The sequence below is a fragment of the Paroedura picta genome, chromosome 3, assembly GCF_049243985.1.
Source record: "Paroedura picta isolate Pp20150507F chromosome 3, Ppicta_v3.0, whole genome shotgun sequence".
In the NCBI taxonomy this organism is placed as follows: Eukaryota; Metazoa; Chordata; class Lepidosauria; order Squamata; family Gekkonidae; genus Paroedura; species Paroedura picta.
The window spans coordinates 75,709,946-75,728,266 of NC_135371.1; the positions used below are offsets into that span (position 1 = coordinate 75,709,946).

Here is an 18,321-nt window from a genome sequence, read left to right on the forward strand (position 1 = left end):
TATGAAGGTAGAAAATGAATGCAGTAAGAGCAAGGTAATACAACAGCTGACTATACTACAATCCTATTCCCTTTATCAAAGGGCCCTCCATTCTATACTACATTATAACTTTATAGAAATAGAAATACCCTCCTGAACTAGGCAGGCATTTCTATTTCTATAAAGTTATATTGTAGTATAATAGATATTAATAGATATTTAAAAATGGTAGATCCATAGTGGTCTTCCTGACCTCTTCAGGCAGGCTATTCCACATCGTGGAAACTAAAACAAAGAAAACATGTATCAGCTGGTGATCCTATACATTTGCAGACTGGCACATTAGTAACACTTTGCTCCAATGAGTAAAACTGTCACAGAGCATAACTGAGGAGGTGATCTTGCCAATATGAGCCATGAAGAGCCTTGAGGGGTAATAACCACCTCCATGATCCACTGACTGATGAGCATGCATTAAGGCAGGAGGAAGGAGCCTTTCCCTGCCGCCACTACAACCTCTTGACCCACATGGTTATTCCACCCCAAGATTAGGTTCCTGAGACCAAAACTAACCAGGGTGTGGGGGGAATGGGGGAATCAGGAAGAGCAAGCACCTTCAGAGTGGATCATGGTATTCCATACGATATATGTAAATCAACCAACATATGAAAAATCTACTGATTTGGGTAATGGTTCCCACAAGCATGGTAACTAACTGGATAAAACTTGAAATTAAGTATGCAGAGTTAAAGAAATCACCAAAAAACAGTAACAATTCACTGATACGTTGCTTTTACACATTCTACCAAATAGACTTATATGTAGGGTGGGAAATGCCAGTTTTGGAAAGATAAATGTACTTGTACAACCACTACTATTTACTATTTACAAGAGACTCTAGTTCAAATGCAGAACGTTTCTTAAAATCTGGAGCCAGCATTCTGATACCACCTGGTTGATGTCTTTACGCCAGTTACTATTTATTATATTTGTATCAGTTTATCTCAGGGCTCAAAATTTAGGTCTCTGCCTAAATTTTCTACCAGTAGATTCAAGTTCCCAGGAGGCAAACTCTTTGGCAAAATTCATAAATCCCTTATGTTTCATGTGTAGAGAATATACTATTGGAATAAGGATCTGGATCAGGGCACTATTCCAAATACCAGCATTAGATTGCCTCCTAAAAGAAGTCAGGATAGAGCTGTTGTGACTTCAAGTTCCCATATATCCCTTGTCTTTTTGGATTATCACTGGTTGGCATGGACCTTTATCAGCTTCTGATGCTGGAAGTTATGTTCCTCTAGCTGTATCTCAAGCAGGGTCTTCTCAATGACTAGAACATACAGTTTGCAAGACATTTTTTTTAAAGATACAAGGCATTATGTGTATACATGTACACAAAAAAGATGCTGCAAACTAAACAATATTTGTATGTGAGTATCTGATCACTAATTAGTTTATACACTGTGTTTCTGAAACTGAATTAATAAACATGCTTCTTTGAAACTGATGCACACAGAAACAGTGCCATACTTCCTAAATTCAGCATGTAAGATACAGACCCCAATTAGCCACAGTCAAATCACAATACTTGTATTTAGAAAATGCATGTTGCTTCTTCAGAGATGGCTCAAGGCTTAAGTTAGAAATGTAAAAACAGAAATATAAAATGTAGCTTAAATTTTACGATTAGCTAGCCTTGCTGATTCATTGTGAACACCCATCTGGATGCTTCAAGTTCCTCAAGACTAGTAGCATAAGCTGTTAATCTAAGCAGGTCCAAGTGACAGCACCCTCTTTATCAACATTACCCGTTCTCCCTTCCATATTATCATGCTGTCACCAAATACACAAGGTTCTCATCTTGAGCAAAGGGTTCCTGCTCTGAAGCTAATAAAAGTTAGCCAGCCCTCTGGAAAACATCATCTTTGTTTTAAAACATGCAGATCCAATGACCACCTTCATAATATCATTACATTACAATACAGGGTGGACATTACTACTATTAACTGCTTTAGACCAGGGATAGTCAACCTGTGGTCCTCCAGATGTTCATGGACATCATGAGAAAGGCAGGGTTAGATGAGTCACAAATTGGGATCAAGATTGCAGGGAGAAATATCAGCAACCTCAGATATGCAGATGATACCACTCTAATGGTAGAAAGCGAAGAGGAACTAAAGAGCCTTTTGATGCGGGTGACGGAGGAGAGTGCAAAAGTTGGTTTGAAACTCAACATCAAGAAAACAAAGATCATGGCATCCGGCCCTCTCAATTCCTGGCAGGTAGATGGGGGAGAAATGGAGATAGTGACAGATTTTATTTTCCTGGGCTCCAAGATCACTGCAGATGCGGACTGCAGCAAAGAAATTAAAAGACGCTTGCTCCTGGGGAGGAAAGCTATGGCAAATCTAGACAGCATCCTAAAAAGCAGAGACATCACCCTGCCAACAAAAGTGCGTCTAGTCTAGGCTATGGTATTCCCAGTTGCAATATATGGCTGCGAAAGTTGGACCATAAGCAAGGCCAAGCGTCAAAGAATTGAGGCCTTTGAACTCTGGTGCTGGAGAAGACTCTTGAGAGTCCCTTGGACTGCAAGGCGAACAAACCGGTCAGTTCTAGAGGAGATCAGCCCTGACTGCTCCTTAGAAGGCCAGAACCTGAAGATGAAACTCAAATACTTTGGCCACCTCATGAGAAGGAAGGACTCCCTGGAGAAGAGCCTAATGCTGGGAGCGATCGAGGGCAAAAGAAGAAGTGGTGACAGAGAATGAGGTGGCTGGATGGAGTCACTGAAGCAGTAGGTGCAAACTTAAATGGACTCCGGGGAATGCTAGAGGACATGAAGGCCTGGAGGATCATTGTCCATGGGGTCGCAATGGGACGGACATAACTTCGCAACAACAACAACCTATGTGCTCACATTCATTCCCTTCTACTCTTCTCCCCAATACCCATCAGCTTCCTTACTGTCAAAACCTGGATTACAAATTCACCAGCTGCAGGAGGTGGACTTTTTTGTTCACAAAACTATGTAAAGCACCATGCTTTGTTGGTGTTGTATGAAACCTATCACTACCAGCTGCTAAAGTCATCAAGAAGCTGACTACAGATAGTAACCTGAGAGAACAGTTAAGCACAGGCTGCTAGGTACTAACTTTGGAATTAGAATCAGGAAGTTATCAAGCAATTTTCCAATAATTTGAAGGAAAACCTGCACTATGGCTAGGATAAGCATATTACAACCCAATTATCTGAACTTCTCACCATAAGACTTACACCTCAGAACTTACCAGCAAAGTATAGCGACCTCCTTACACACAAAAAAACAATGCTGACAGGAGGAAGGCAATCAAGCCATTTTCAATGGTCTCAATCTGATGTCCTCCAAACCCACCATAAATTTAAACACCGCCCGCGGCGCCGCGGACTAAATAATTCGTTAAGGGCTTCTGGGGCAGGATGTGTCCGTGATAAGAAAGGGTCCGGATTGGACCCTTCCTCTGGACAGAAAATCGGAGGGACCAATCGGCAGGCGCAAAGCGCCTGCCGATTGGTCCCTCTGATTCCCAGCCCCAGCAACTGCAAGCCACACACAGTGCGGCTCACAGTTGCTCCTGGCCTGATGCGGCGAGAGGCGCTTTGCGCCTCTCACCGCTTCAGGCCGCCGCCCCAGGGAGCCCCCGGCAGCCGTGCGAAGCATGGCTGCCGGGGGCTCCCTGACCAGCGGCCTGACGCGGCAAGAGGCGCTTTGCGCCTCTCGCCGCGTCAGGCCGCCCCCTCAAAGAGCCGCCGCACCAGAGAGCCGACACACAGGACCGCTGCCGGGGGACACTCACAAAGGTTCGTTCCTAGCGTCCGCTGTATTCCTCATACAGCGGGCTATATTACTAGTTTCCTATGATTCTATTCACTTTTAGGTTGCAAGTAAATGATTTTTATTTATTTATTTATTGTATTCGCCCTCCCCGAAGGATCAGGGTGATTTACATGAAACAACAAAATGGTACAGGTAGCATCACTCTAGTAACAGTAAGGTGGTAACAACAATAACATTAACATAATAACAATAACAACAATAACATTAAAGCAAGGTGGAACTGCAAGGAGCCTTAGCTTAACTCGTCCTGAGACCCAGGGGTTGGGCGGATTCGTAACAGTTATGGTGGGGGGCCGGGCTTGGCCAATTGGGAGCGATGGATTAGGTAGACATCAACCAAATGCCTGGTGGAGGCTCCCTTTTACAGGCCCTGTGGAACTGCTTTAGTTCTGTCAGTTTTTACTTTACATCCTACTAAAAACTGAAGTCAACAACACAGATGCAAATCCCGCCTGCATGGCATAAACTCCTACTGTAAGGGGAACTTCACCTTTGCTCAGTCCCAGAAATAGCCCCTGCAAATATTCTGGAATGCAGCCAAAGGCTGTAAGCACATGGATGAGTGGGGATGTGAAATCCAGTCTGTTGGCCTGTTCTGCTACTTCAAAAAGCTGGTGTAGCATAATGATTGAGACTCTGAGCTATGATCCAGAACACCACAGTTTGAATTTCAACTCACAGAAGAACTCACCAAGTGTCCTTAAATATGCCATATCTCAGTCTCAGCTCCTTACCATATGAAGAGATATCAGCTGTTACAAGGAAGACTAAACACAAAGTACACACTTGAACACTTAATATTTATGAGAATACAAGAGACTGAATCTTAAGTATCACAAATACACATCAGTCTACTAAACTAAAGGAGAAAATTACTAAAAGGGCAAGACTGAGCTTGTGTCATTTTCATATGGAGCTGTGTCATTTAAAAAGTAACTCTCATGACATCACATGGCAAAGATGCTATTAATTCTTACCACAACAAGAACATGAAAGTTCCCTGTTCAACTCTGTTTCACTGAGAATAACTTAAGCTTCCAAACTAATGGAATTCAAAGTCCCCACTAAATATCCCTGAGATATTACTATCAGTGAGAATTTAATTTAATTAATGCTAACTGGGAAAGGTTCAAACAGCCGTAGATGCAAGCTACCCAAGTCAACTTTTGCAAGAGATTTAAGCACAACTGAACATTTGTCCCTTGAAAATTAATTCCTACTGATGCATTTGAATCTCTCCCCAAACTCACATTGAGCATAGTTACTTGGAAGAATCCCACTGAAATTAATGGGACTTCTTTCAAAGTTGGTATACTTAGAATTGAGATGTAATATTAAACAACCTTCCCTGTGAAAAGAAACATAACTGAATATAGAAAACCTGAATGAAAGAATGCTACAACTTAAACTATGCTAGGGAGGATCAGTCAAGGCATATGAACGTTTTCACTCAAACACTACATTCTGGCAGCATCACTTGAACAAACAGTGCACTGGACAAAGGTCCAGAAAAAAATTAAGGGCATAACCATAGTGGAAGAGAAAAAGGACCTTTGATGTCCTTCAAAAGACAAAATTGCACACAACTTACTTGGGCCAAAAGCAGCCGTTAAACCCAGTAAGTGGATAACTAACTAACTTTCATTTTGTAAAAGTGTATACTGGAAGCTGTGATTTTGGCAGTTTTTGTTACATTTTACAGGGGAGGTAAGAGAAGTACTTACCAATTCTTCCTTTGCTCATGATCTGTCAGTCCTACTCCTTACTTGAAGACACATAGTAATTAGCATTTTACAACATTGCCTGCCACCACTGTTGGCAACCTGAAGAGCTATCTCTAAGACTCCTGTGTCCCACTGTTTTACTACTGTAATACTGTGTAGTGAATCATTGTATTCACTACAACAATCCAAGACAGCAATTTCCCAACCAGGGGTCCAGGGACCCCTGAGTGTCTGCAGGTGCTTGGGGGGTGGGGGTCTCCAGCCTTTCTCCTCCTACCTTAATGGACTCCACCACAAGCTAGGGAAATGGCTGTATCCATTGCTCTCCCTCCCAAGTGTGAGTTTCTGTGCCTGGGAGGGGCAGAGCCTGCACACCTAATCCCAACCAAAACTGCCCATCTCTCAAAGGGCTCAGTGGATAGGCCGTGAGTGTAAAAATCAAAGGGGAGGAGTTGGTTGTGGCGTGGTATGGTGTTACAGGCTATCTTCTCAGCTCCTGCCCTTCTTTCTGGCTCATATGAGGCAGAGTCACTGTAGTAGTAGTAAAGGAAGCAAAAGAAGGGGGAAAGTTGCAGATGGTGATTCTGGGAGTCATGTCAGGGAGGTGTGGCCAGCTGACATAGATTCAGGGGATGAAAAAGGTTGAAAAAAGCTGATCTTGGAGATGCCCAATAATTTTAACACCAACACATACTAAGCTACTCAGCAGCTGACACTGCCAAACCATCAATTATAAAAAATTGAAAATATCAGGTTCTGCCCAAAACCTTTGCAGAAGCAATACTGACCAGAGAAGGCTTAAAAACAAATTTAGTCCCACCCATGTAACACAATGCTGGTACAGCAAGATGTGATGCACGAAAAATGGGTAGAACTACAGTCAATATGATGCAATCCTCAGGTAAAAAATGCCCAGGTTACTATAAAATAGCAAGATGTACTTCAGGGTTAATGGTTTTTAAAGGCTGAGACAAAGCACACATCACTTCCCTCATTCTTCTGTGGCATACTTGACCAAGTCGTGCATTACGTAGCAAATCTCTACAAACAGGACACAATTAGGACTGCAACTTATTACAATTAGAATAATAGAGGTGCTTTTAAATGAAAGGATATACCTTATCCTGTAATATCTCTGAAAAAAGAGCATGACTGAGCAATCTATGTACTAAGATGTTTTACAGAACATGATAAAATCATAATGAAAAAATAAAGCATTTCAAATTCTAGGGAAGATGGAATTAATTCTTAACATTCATTTTCTAGTTAACTAAGCAACCTGACAAGTTCATACACCTAGCAACACCATATCTCCCCAGAAGCACCAGAGATTCTTACAACACAGAATCCCAAATGGCATGCCATATCTTTCATTAAATCTGCACTGTACAGAATCCAAGTTGTTGGGAACAAAGATCTTCAAGATTAAGATCCCAGTATATTGTATAGTCCAGGAATAGGCTGATTATATTACTTTGATGATGATTGAAAATGACAATCCCTGCTGTCTACATAAAGGTTTTAAATAACAAAGTCTGGTCTGAAGGCACATGATGAAGCAAATTTGGTGAAGTGAAGGCAAGTCTGGCTCTGAATCTGAGACTGCCTCGAGTTCTATGATACGAGTTTAGGGAATCTTGCATGTGCCCTTCTGCTTACCATGAGAAATGCCTTGCAGGATCAGGCCAATGTTCTTTGGAAGATTGCTTCATTACAATCAGTTAACCTACTGAACAAATATCCATCAGGTTTTCCTCTTTGCTGAACAAATCCTGTTTGTCTATGGCTTTTCCCTTCTAGATATCCTTTTAGTCAGTCTCCTAGAACTCCTGACCTCTTCCAGAAAAAAATCTCAGTATACCTTATTAGATCAGATCAGCACAAAGAAGGGTACCACCATGTTATAAGTGACACTGCTGCTAGAACCAACTAAATGGCCATTATCCTTTGGCGTCACATTATGCTATTGAGATAATGTACTACAACTTTTAAGACTTTCGCCTAATCAGCTATAACAGGGTAAAAATTCTCACGAACAACCGTCATGCTCCAGCCCCTTCCTTCAGACACTTCCCTTAAGAGTTGTGCTCTGCCACAGCTCTTGTTCTTCTGGACCCAGGTTTTTTTGGGGGGTGGGGGGAGGAACACAAGCCATCATCCCTTGCTCCCTCTCTCTGCAACTGGCTCCTATACTGCCTGAATCCAATGTCCAGTCACATTCTCCTTAGCTGCCTCTCAAATTGTTTTAAAGAACACACTGCAAGTTTATCTATCCCTCTCAGCCTCTCACAAGACTGTTATCCCTCATGGAGGATGGAAGTCTTTCCAGTCGCACCATCAGACAAAACTAGCAACTGCCATTTGAAATGCTACCATCAGCTAAAGAGAAGCTGTCTGCACAGGTAAAATGTACCAGATTCCCTCAACCACTTATTATTCAACTGCCCCAAATTTCAGATATTCCATCATTATATGGGGGGGGGGATTATGGGAAAACTGAAGTATCTGTGCATTGATGAGAAACATCTAGTGAAAATGTTATTGAGTATAAAGGAGTCTTCTTAGATAGTGGACCTTGCAAAAATTCTGTCAATTATCTCGAGAACCAATCTATCTCTGCTGCAGATTGGCTTGATGACATAAGGCTTTATTACTGTTCTCCATATTACTGTTGTCCATATGTCTATGCCAGGACTTTGTTTCTGTTTTAAATTTTGTTTTATGTATATCAAATTTTATGCCAATAAAGGTATCTGAAAATGAAAAATCTACCATCAGCAAAGCCAGGCTTTCTCAACCAGGTTTTCATGAAACCCTGAGGTTTCTTGATGGTAGTGGAAGGGTATCCTGAATGAATGGGAGTTAATTTTTTTATAAATTTTTAAAAAATTTTAAACATTTATCTAGTGATATAACCATATATGGCCATGTCCATCCTCCCCTCCCAAAATGGCCTGGAGGAGGAGTCATGGGTGGGCTTGTACACAGCTATGCTTCCCAACCATATTCTTTGCAATTGCACCACTTCTGCCGTTTCTCGAAGCCTGACGAATGTTTCAGAGGCTTCCCAATGATAAAGTTAGGAAAGGCTGAGCTAAGCAGTACCATTCCTAGCTCCATCAGTCATGCAGGCATCTGGCTCGTTCCTCAATCATTCTAGTTCAGGCTTTCTCAACCAAGATCCCATGAAACCCTGGGGTTTCTTGGTGGCCCTTGAAGGATTTCACAAATATTTCGGGATTATTATTTTAATATAATATTTATTATTTTAGTATATTTTAAAGATTTATTGAGTGATAAGACCATATATGGTCATGTCTACCCCCCTCCCAAAATGGCCAACGATGGGCCTGGAAGGGCTGGGATGGAGAGGAGCCCCATATTCTGTACTAAAATGCCACATTTGGGGTTTCTCCAAGCCTGAAGAATATTTTAGGGGCTTCTCAATGGTAAAAAGTTGAGAAAGGCTGTTCTATCTACCGATTTTAGTAGATAGGGGATGCATTTCAAAGGTTGGAGTAGGTTGACACAGCCACTTTTTTTACTGGGCCATTCCAATTTACTTTCACCTTTGAACTATGCTACATGGCTTTGCACTTCACTTTGTAGCTTTCTTCTCAACTCTCTTACTTTGCAATACCTTGTTTATTTCAAAAGGATCCCAATTTTTGTACCAAAAAATAGAAGGAAAACAAAAAGGGATAATGAATTATAAATCTCAAGAAGCAACTAAATTACTTTATATTTTATCTGGAACCACAATCATATTCAGAATATTTTACTTTTGAACATGCATGAATCCTTTCTGAAATACGTAAGCAAAATTCAGACTCAGTGGTGTTCCTTTAAAGCACCTATGTGCATATTTGTCAACAGCTTTCCCATTTGACTACATTACAGAGACAACGATGAACACAAGACTCCACCTTAAGCTGAGTGAGATCACTGGTCTATCAAGGACATTACCTACTCTGACTGGCAGCGGTTCTGCAGGATTACTGTTAAATTACTTTCATATTACTTTCAACAGGAGATATCAGGTATTGAAGTTATGCTCAAATTCCTACAAGCTAGGCTCCAGCAATATGTGGACCGAGAACTTCCAGAAGTACAGGCAGGATTTCAAAGACGCAGAGGAACTAGAGATCAAATTGCCAACATACGCTGGATCATGGAGAAAGCTAGGGAGTTCCAGAAGAACATCTACTTCTGCTTCATTAACTTTGCTAAAGCCTTTGATTGTGTGGAGCACAACAAATTGTGGCAAGTTCTTAAAGAGATGGGAATACCAGAGCATCTTATTTGTCTCTTGAGAAACCTATATGCAAGTTAGGAAACAACAGTGAGAACCGGGCATGGAATCACTGATTGGTTCAAAATTTAGAAAGGAGTTCGGCAAGGCTGTATACTGTCGCCTTGCCTATTTAACTTGTATACGGAGCACATCATGAGAAAGGCGGGGTTAGATGAGTCACAAATTGGGATCAAGATTGCAGGGAGAAATAACAACCTCAGATATGCAGATGATACCACTCTAAGGGCAGAAAGTGAAGAGAAACTAAAGAGCCTGTTGATGCAGGTGAAGGAGGAGAGTGCAAAAGTTGGCTTGAAACTCAACATCAAGAAAACAAAGATCATGGCATCCAGCCCTCTCAATTCCTGGCAAATAGATGGGGAAGAAATGGAGGTAGTGACAGATTTTATTTTCCTGGGCTCCAAGATCACTGCAGATGGGGACTGCAGCAAAGAAATTAAAAGACGCTTGCTCCTGGGGAGGAAAGCTATGGCAAATCTAGACAGCATCCTAAAAAGCAGAGACATCACCCTGCCAACAAAAGTGCGTCTAGTCTAGGCTATGGTATTCCCAGTTGCAATATATGGCTGCGAAAGTTGGACCATAAGGAAGGCCGAGCATCAAAGAATTGAGGCCTTTGAACTCTGGTGCTGGAGAAGACTCTTAAGAGTCCCTTGGACTGCAAGGCGAACAAACCGGTCAGTTCTAGAGGAGATCAGCCCTGACTGCTCCTTAGAAGGCCAGAACCTGAAGATGAAACTCAAATACTTTGGCCACCTCATGAGAAGGAAGGACTCCCTGGAGAAGAACCTAATGCTGGGAGCGATCGAGGGCAAAAGAAGAAGTGGTGACAGAGAATGAGGTGGCTGGATGGAGTCACTGAAGCAGTAGGTGCAAACTTAAATGGACTCCGGGGAATGGTAGAGGACAGGAAGGCCTGGAGGATGATTGTCCATGGGGTCGCAATGGGTCGGACACAACTTCGCACCTAATAACAAAAAACAAAGAAAATGCTCCACCACTGAGTCATGGTTCATCCTCAAGATGGAGGGGCAAAACAGCCACTCTTTACACAAACCTTACCATTATCCAAAGTAAGGTTGTCCCCCCCCCGCCCCCCAATAGAAATAAGTCTTGATGTTATTTTTCCAGGAACAGCAACAGTCTGTAATTGGACTTGTCCCACCTCAGCTCTTAAGAGAACAATGAAAAGAAGCCCATCTAGGATGAACCGCTAAACAATGCTATCCATACCACCGTTTGTCATGAAAGATACCTCACATAAAATGCCAACATTTTAAGATCACGTTTGCTCCCCCCCTGAATTGGGAATCAAAGAATCCCTCCACCATTTTATTCTCACAATCACCACCTGTGAAATAGGTGTGATTGAGAAAGAATGGCCTAAAGTGGAGCAGGGATTAAAACCTGGCTCGTGCAAATCCTAGTCCAATACACCACCTATTACACCCTGTTGGCTCACTGAAGACTTATCCTAAGGAGCATTTGGTTTACCCTACCCTCAGATAGCCACATCTTCCAAGCACTATGGCAATACAACTGCTATATCACCTTTGCCAATACGCGTATTCAAAAAGCAACACTATCATGCATTAATTTTAAAAAACATGTTAGCAGACTAATGTAACATTAAACCATCAACTATACAAGACAAAACCTTAAATGGTATCCAAAATATAAAACAGCATACAAATTCGTTCTGTGATACAGATCTATAAAACTACAAAAAAGTACAAAAAGATAAAGCCAGTGACATTTACTGCTTTACCCTATGGGCCATAAAGGTAAAGGTATCCCCTGTGCAAGCACTGGGTCATGTCTGACCCTTGAGGTGACGCCCTCTAGCGTTTTCATGGCAGACTCAATACGGGGTGGCTTGCCAGTGCCTTCCCCAGTCACTACCGTTTACCCCCCAGCAGCAATCTGGGTACTCCTTTTACCGACCTCGGAAGGATTGAAGGCTGAATCAACCTTGAGCTGGCTGTTGGGATTGAACTCCCAGCCTCATGGGCAGAGCTTTCAGACTGCATGTCTGCTGCCTTACCACTCTGCTCCACAAGAGGCTCTTCTATAGGTCATAAGGTAAAGGTATCCCCTGTGCAATCACCGGGTCATGTCTGACCCTTGGGGTGACACCCTCTAGCATTTTCATGGCAGACTCAATACGGGGTGGTTTGCCAGTGCCTTCCCCAGTCATTACTGTTTACCCCCCAGCAAGCTGGGTACTCATTTTACCGACCTCGGAAGAATGGAAGGCTGAGTCAACCTTGAGTTGGCTGCTGGGATCGAACTCCCAGCCTCATGGGCAGACAGCTTCAGACAGCATTTCTGCTGCCTTACCACCCTGCGCCACAAGAGGCTCTTCTATAGGTCATAGCAATAGATAAAAACTTGGCTACCCATTCAGTGGTCTCCGAGCAATTATCAGTAAGCAGCAATCTGTCACATTAGGAAAAGATAAAAGTGGGGAAATCAGAACATTGGTGGTTATACATCTCACATCGTAAAATAATATGGCAAATTGAGTCTGGTTCTGTATGGCATTACCTGCAAATTCTTTTATTGCGGGGACTTCTCTAATACCTGCCTTCAACATTGCGGAGGGAAATGCATTTAGTCTGGCTAACATAAACGCTCTACTATTCAAAGGTATTATAAGATTGGAGAAATAATAAGCCATAGAGTTTGGGGTGTAGGCTAAACAAAGAGCTCATGGAGAACATAGCGCCCCTGCATCAACTTAAATTATCTGGAGATCAATATCCTGGATTCTTCTTTGGAGGGTTTGAAAAATATGGTCCTCTCCAGAATTAGCTAAAGAATCAAGGATTTAATTTTAGAGGCAATGGCCTGAGACCATTTCGATGTATAATGGTTAGATGGATGAAGTGCAAGGAGACTATTTGAAGGAAGACTAAAGAAAAGATGGAGGCAATATAAAATACTAGCCCTTTATGGACAAGGTTTCTAGGTTTTATAAGACATCATGCAACACCATCTTTAATCTTTAAACCGCTCCGTGGTATTAAATAAAAGGCTAAGGGCTAAGTGGGAGGAGAGTGGGCGGGCACTGTCCAAGATAAAAACCCAGAGGAGCGAATCCCTCCTCCGAGTGGTACTCTAAGGCCAAGTGGCCAATGGCTATTTGGCCCGTCTCCCGAACACCGCGCCGCCGACTCTCCAGTCCTCAGTGGCCATCCTCGCCGCTCCACCCTCCAGAAGGTCAGTTGCCCAAGGACAGGGAGGAGGGTCACCCCACGCCGCTGCAGCCAGGGATACCTCCTTTCCCTGACAGCAACGACAGCCCTTGCTGCCGCTTCCCCCCCCCCCCGTGCCCAATTATCTCCCACGGCTGCTCTCCGCGCCCCTTTCCACTCCGAACTCCACCCTGCCCGTCCCTTGCCACCCCATCAACCCTTCTCCTCGCCCCAACTTACCCTTACGCCCTCCAGATGCCTATCCGCCCGTTCCCAGCAGCCGAGCACAAGTCTGCGTCCACGATGACAGGCCCGGCCCGCCGCTGCTCCGACGGAAGGTGCGTCCACACATGCGGCCGCCTTCGCGTCTCCCTTCACGTGGCCTCCATGGCGCCTCCGCCAAGCCGTGAAGCCGCCACAGCCCGCGCCCACAAGACGCCACGCCCAGCCACCCCTGCCGCCGCAAGCACCTTGCGGCGCCCACCCTGCCAGGGCCGCGTTCCCACCACCACCGCAGACAGGTAGGCCGCCCCACAACCGTACTCACGTGCCCACCGCCGCCTCCCTGGCTGCGCCGCCGCCGCCCTCGCCTCCGGCGATGGACCTCGGGAGGCCAGAGACCCACCAGGCCCAACGAGCCAGCCCCGCTAGTGCCCGTTGTATTTAGATTACAGCGGACTTATTTTCTAGTAAAAAGTTATGATGGCACTGAACTAATTGATTTCCATAAAATTTTTCAGAAAGCTCTGTCACAACACAGTTCAATCTGATTATTTCTGACCACCATGTTCACATTGAAAATGCCTTTTTTAAAAAGCAGAATAAGCAAAGTTCCACAAACAAAAACAGTGGAATAATTTGCCACATCAATTATGAGCATCACTAAAAGGTTTCAGAAATTTTTGCACCTTTTGGTTAAGTTGCAGATTTTTTTTAACCTAGCACAAAAACTGGAGAACTGAAAAGAGTACAAGTGTCATCATCTCCCACCGTGAGTAAAACAGAGGATCCCAATAACAGAGAACAAGGCCATGGAAGAAAGTTGGTAGCAAAAACACCTGTATTTAAGCTACCTTTTGTTCTTCCATGCCTTACAAGTTACTTGTACCAATGGAATGAGTAGTTTCCATAGAACAGAAAAGGATATCAGGTTGAGGATTTGGAATGCACACAAAGCTCTCCAATTATCCTGTTATAGTTATTGTGCACTTGCACAATGCAGGAGGGAATACAGAGACCTATAATGGCCAACAGGATCCTCTCTTTCATTACCACAGGATAAGCGGATCACGTTCTATGTCTTTCTTTTTGCAAAAAGATGATTCCTGGAAGCAGCTGAAAATGGAAAACTAAATACATGTGTTAATGAACTTTTACCTGTAACAGAAGGAAAAAAGTTATTAAACCAACTTGTCTAAGATATCAAGCCTCCAAATGTCTGTGCATATAGCATATACACCAAGCATGACAAACTTTCCCATTAACTGCTATAGCCTGTTCTAACATGTTTCCACAGAGCAGTATTACCATGCTTCATGAAAGCTGAGCAGTATGGATTTCCTTAATAAAATATGTCCTTGTGTCACTGCATTTGCTGTAAATAAGCACCATCAAGCACCCATCTTAAAGAGACAAAGGTGGTACAGAGCTCTGCCTTTTCCAAGAATCAGTAAACCTTGATGATTCATCATCATACATTGCACAGTACAAGCATCTATTACCAATCAATTTTCAAGTTTAGCGTTCAATTTTAAAGTATGTGACAGTTTAAAACCCAGAGAACACAGTTTAAAACTGTTCCTGTTTTTAACATGTTCTTTGTTTTGTGAAGGTAACCACCTTATGAGAGAAATGTTAACATTTACAAAAGATATTGCTCATATACCTCCCCCGTTAACAAGCATTCCAACTCAGAGTTAATGGGCTTTGGCTGGAAATATTCTGCATAGAATTACACTGTATATTACTCACTAAAGTTAACACTGATAGTAGCTATGTCAATCCTCAAACAAATTATGCAAACACAAGCAATCTAATACTTTTTATTAGGACTAACCAAAATTTCACAGAACACTACACAATTTACAAGTTCTCTAGAGCTACCCATTAAACTGACTTTTCAGTAGAAATTAAGGGAGCAAGGCTGCTGGATGTCACGAGAGGGCTTCTGCAAAATGGATAAATCCGTCATTAAATGGTTCTCCCCCCCTCCTTTCCCCCATCTCAAAGGAAATATACTAGAGGATTATCAATGCCATTATAACTGGAAAGCTACTGCGAATTTTTGTGTGTCTACTGATGCCAAAAGGTAGTGTAGTTGTTTAATGTTTCATGAGGAACACAGTGGACAAACAATTGTCCAACCTTTTCTCCTCCAGCCTGCACTCAGAATCAATTCTAGTAATAGGTTAGAGCATTTCAACTAAATCACAACCATGAACCCAATGAGAGAGAAAGCCCAGGCCTAAATGCCACCATACCCAGAGCAATTAATTGCCCGGTTGCAATAATTTCAGAAGCCCACGTGGATGCTTGAAAGATCTTTGCTACACATTCGTTATTAGGGAGATTGTCTACAATTACAGGTCAGTGTGTGCAAGAACGGGGGGGGGTCAAAGTCAGCCTCCCCATAAAGAAAAGCAATAAAACGTCCCAATTAAACGCGATCAGGACGACACACAAGGAAACCCAGCCTGAAGAGCAGCTGGAAGGCCTAACCTTGCCTGCGTTCTTTCCTTGATACAGCTTCGCTGTCACCTTGTAAGCCTCAACTGATACAAGCAGGAGTCCTGAAGAGGATTCGGCCTCTCCGGGGCCTAAACGACAGCAACCAAAAGCGGGGAGGGGGATGCGATGGCTGCTGCGAAAAGGGGTCAAACCGGAGGCCCTCCGCCGCGAGCTGTAAGCAATCACATGCTCGCCCGAAAGAAAACCACGTTGCCTTTGCTGCAGTGGAATGCTGGGAAAGGAGAGGAAGCGCCGGAGCGGCCGCACACACGCGGCGACAGTGGGCGGCTGGGCGTTGGGCGGCTGAACGTTCAAAACCGTCGGCCGCAGCACGTTTTCATCGGGGCCTAGAACGCCGCAACAACGCCTCGGAACCTCCCGAGCGCCCCCCCCCCCCCAGCCAAACCGCACGACCCTCCGCCAGCGCCTTCCCGGAGACCCATGCTCTCCGCGCCCTCCCCCTCGAACGCGAGCCCGGCTGCCTGACGGCCGTTTGGGCAACTTCAAAAACAAGACAACACGCTGCTTTCGGAAAAGAATTCCTGTCCCCATTAAAATTAAGGGCGGCCGTGGCTTTGCTAGCCCGAAGCCGATCCTCCTCCTTTCTGCTCCCACCCCGTCCACGCTGGGTGGCCAAAGGCACCGGCTTAAGTGTACGTTACATGGATTCGCTTTGCCTCCCGCTACGTTCAGACTTCGACTCGGCCACGGCGTTTGGACGGGCACCGCTTTGAAGGGGAAGCGGTGTGTGGAAATCTCTATCGCTCGCGCTCATTAAACATTTGCAGTCTGATAAATATTGTAACGACGGTGCTTGCGCGTAAAAGGGGGGAGCGCAGGGCAGATTTGTTCATGGCACACCCGCCTTTACAAGAAAAGTCTAACTCCATGTCACACAGGGGGGGAGGTGTCGCGGGGGCGGCACCCATTTCTGCTCAAGGTAGTTCCCTCTGCGCCCAGAGCGGGCGTATTTTCCTGCAAGCGAGGCCCGAAGAGACGGCTTACACTGGCTTGTGAAAGCCTCCTGCCATGCTTTCAACCCGCCTCCATTTGCCCCCCTTTCCGTTCAGTTGTGCCGTTTTTGTTTTTTTAAATAAATACGACGTGGATCCAAAGCCAAGTGAAGTCGACTAGACTGCGTGAGGATGGACAAAGGCGGGGTGGAGTTCGGAGAAGGGGGGTGTCACCATATTGCGGAGAGGAGACTCCCCACTTGGAGAGGCTCCTTTTTGCCGTATCCCCCCCGCTTCCCCAGGACCCACCTGAAGGCGACTGTCCGTTGAGAGTGACCAGAGCCACGGGGGCGTTCTTAGTCCACGGGTTAACCTTGGGTGGGGGAGCTTCGATGAATTCCTTGCGACCAAAGCCGCCCTGATCGCCGCCCTCCTCGCCGCCGCTACTGCTGCTGGCCTCACATGGCAGCCGGTTGGATTCGACGCCGGCGCTCCTCTGGTGCAGCAGGTTCTCCTTCTCCTGGTTGTTACTGTCCTCCTTCTGCTGCTTGATGCTGGGGAGCTTAAGAGCCCCGTTCCGCCGCAGATGGTCCCCCACGCTACCGCCACTGCCACCTTCCTTGCTGCAGCTGTCGGGGCCACCCCCCTTACACTCGTCGGCGTTGGCCTTCTCCCCTTGGTGCATGAGGTGTTCGCTTTTCTCCTGGGGCTTCTTAATCACCAGCCCGTGCTCCTCGGAGGGCAGCAGAGAGTTTGCGGGCAGGAGAGCCTCCACCTGGGTAGCCATCTGCACCCCCACGAACCCGCCTCGCCCCCTATGCTCCAGGCTCCCCCCGGACAACACACACGCCCAAAACTTTGTCGATTCCCCGCGGTTGTAAGCCGCCTCGCCGGGCCCCAATAGCCCGCCCCGCTCAGGTGGATTCGCACCTCGAGGCGTAGGGGGGCCCCAAGCCGCCGGCTTCCTCCCCCCCACCCTTGAAGCCCAACCCCGTCGTCCCCCCCTCCCCCGTCTCTTCTAATGCCTCCGCAGCAATATGGAGAAGCAAGGAGACCACGCGACTGGCCAGGCGAGCGCGCGACCTTCCGCTAGCTCCGCCTAGAGAAGGAGGGAGGAGAGGGTGCGCGCACGTCGCGCAAAGCGAGAGCGCGCTTTGCCAATGGAGGAGCCCGCTAGTGCGAGCCCGAAGCGCGCGTGCCTGATGCAATTGGACGAGGAGACAGGCCTTAAAGGGACAGCGGTCGCGAAAGGGAACGGAGCAACCGCTTCATACAAGGGGCCTGCACAGGTTCCGCCTTCTAATACGGTTCCGAAAGGAAAGTAAGGGCTTGTGCATTTGACAGGAATGTCTTTTGCACTTTACTTGGGAGTAAGCTAGTGGACTTGTTTGCTCTGATAGGACTGAAAGTGTGCTTAACAGGCTGAATGTGTGAATATCTGCTCCTAGGAAGATACGTTGGACCAGAGCAAAATCCAAATAATAAAAAAGTTTAATACTATTGTGTTTCGCCTTAATAAAATGCATGAGATGGGCTTCGGTTATGA

General features: G+C 45.2%; 1 protein-coding gene across 8 annotated transcripts in view; it reads right to left on the minus strand.

The window, feature by feature from the left end:
* LARP1 (La ribonucleoprotein 1, translational regulator) overlaps positions 1-17,738 on the minus strand; it is a 170,970-nt gene extending 153,232 nt beyond the window's left edge. For 3 of the 8 annotated variants that reach the window (XM_077326461.1, XM_077326459.1, XM_077326458.1), the window contains exon 1: positions 17,085-17,737. In XM_077326461.1, the coding sequence (XP_077182576.1) occupies positions 17,085-17,562 (478 nt within the window). In that variant the 5' untranslated portion in view covers positions 17,563-17,737. Of the gene's footprint in view, positions 1-15,813; positions 16,119-16,484; positions 16,505-17,084 lie in introns of those variants that run through there. The other 5 variants (XM_077326462.1, XM_077326463.1, XM_077326464.1 and 2 more) reach the window with 3 other exon arrangements.
* Between the last annotated feature and the right edge of the window lie 583 nt (positions 17,739-18,321).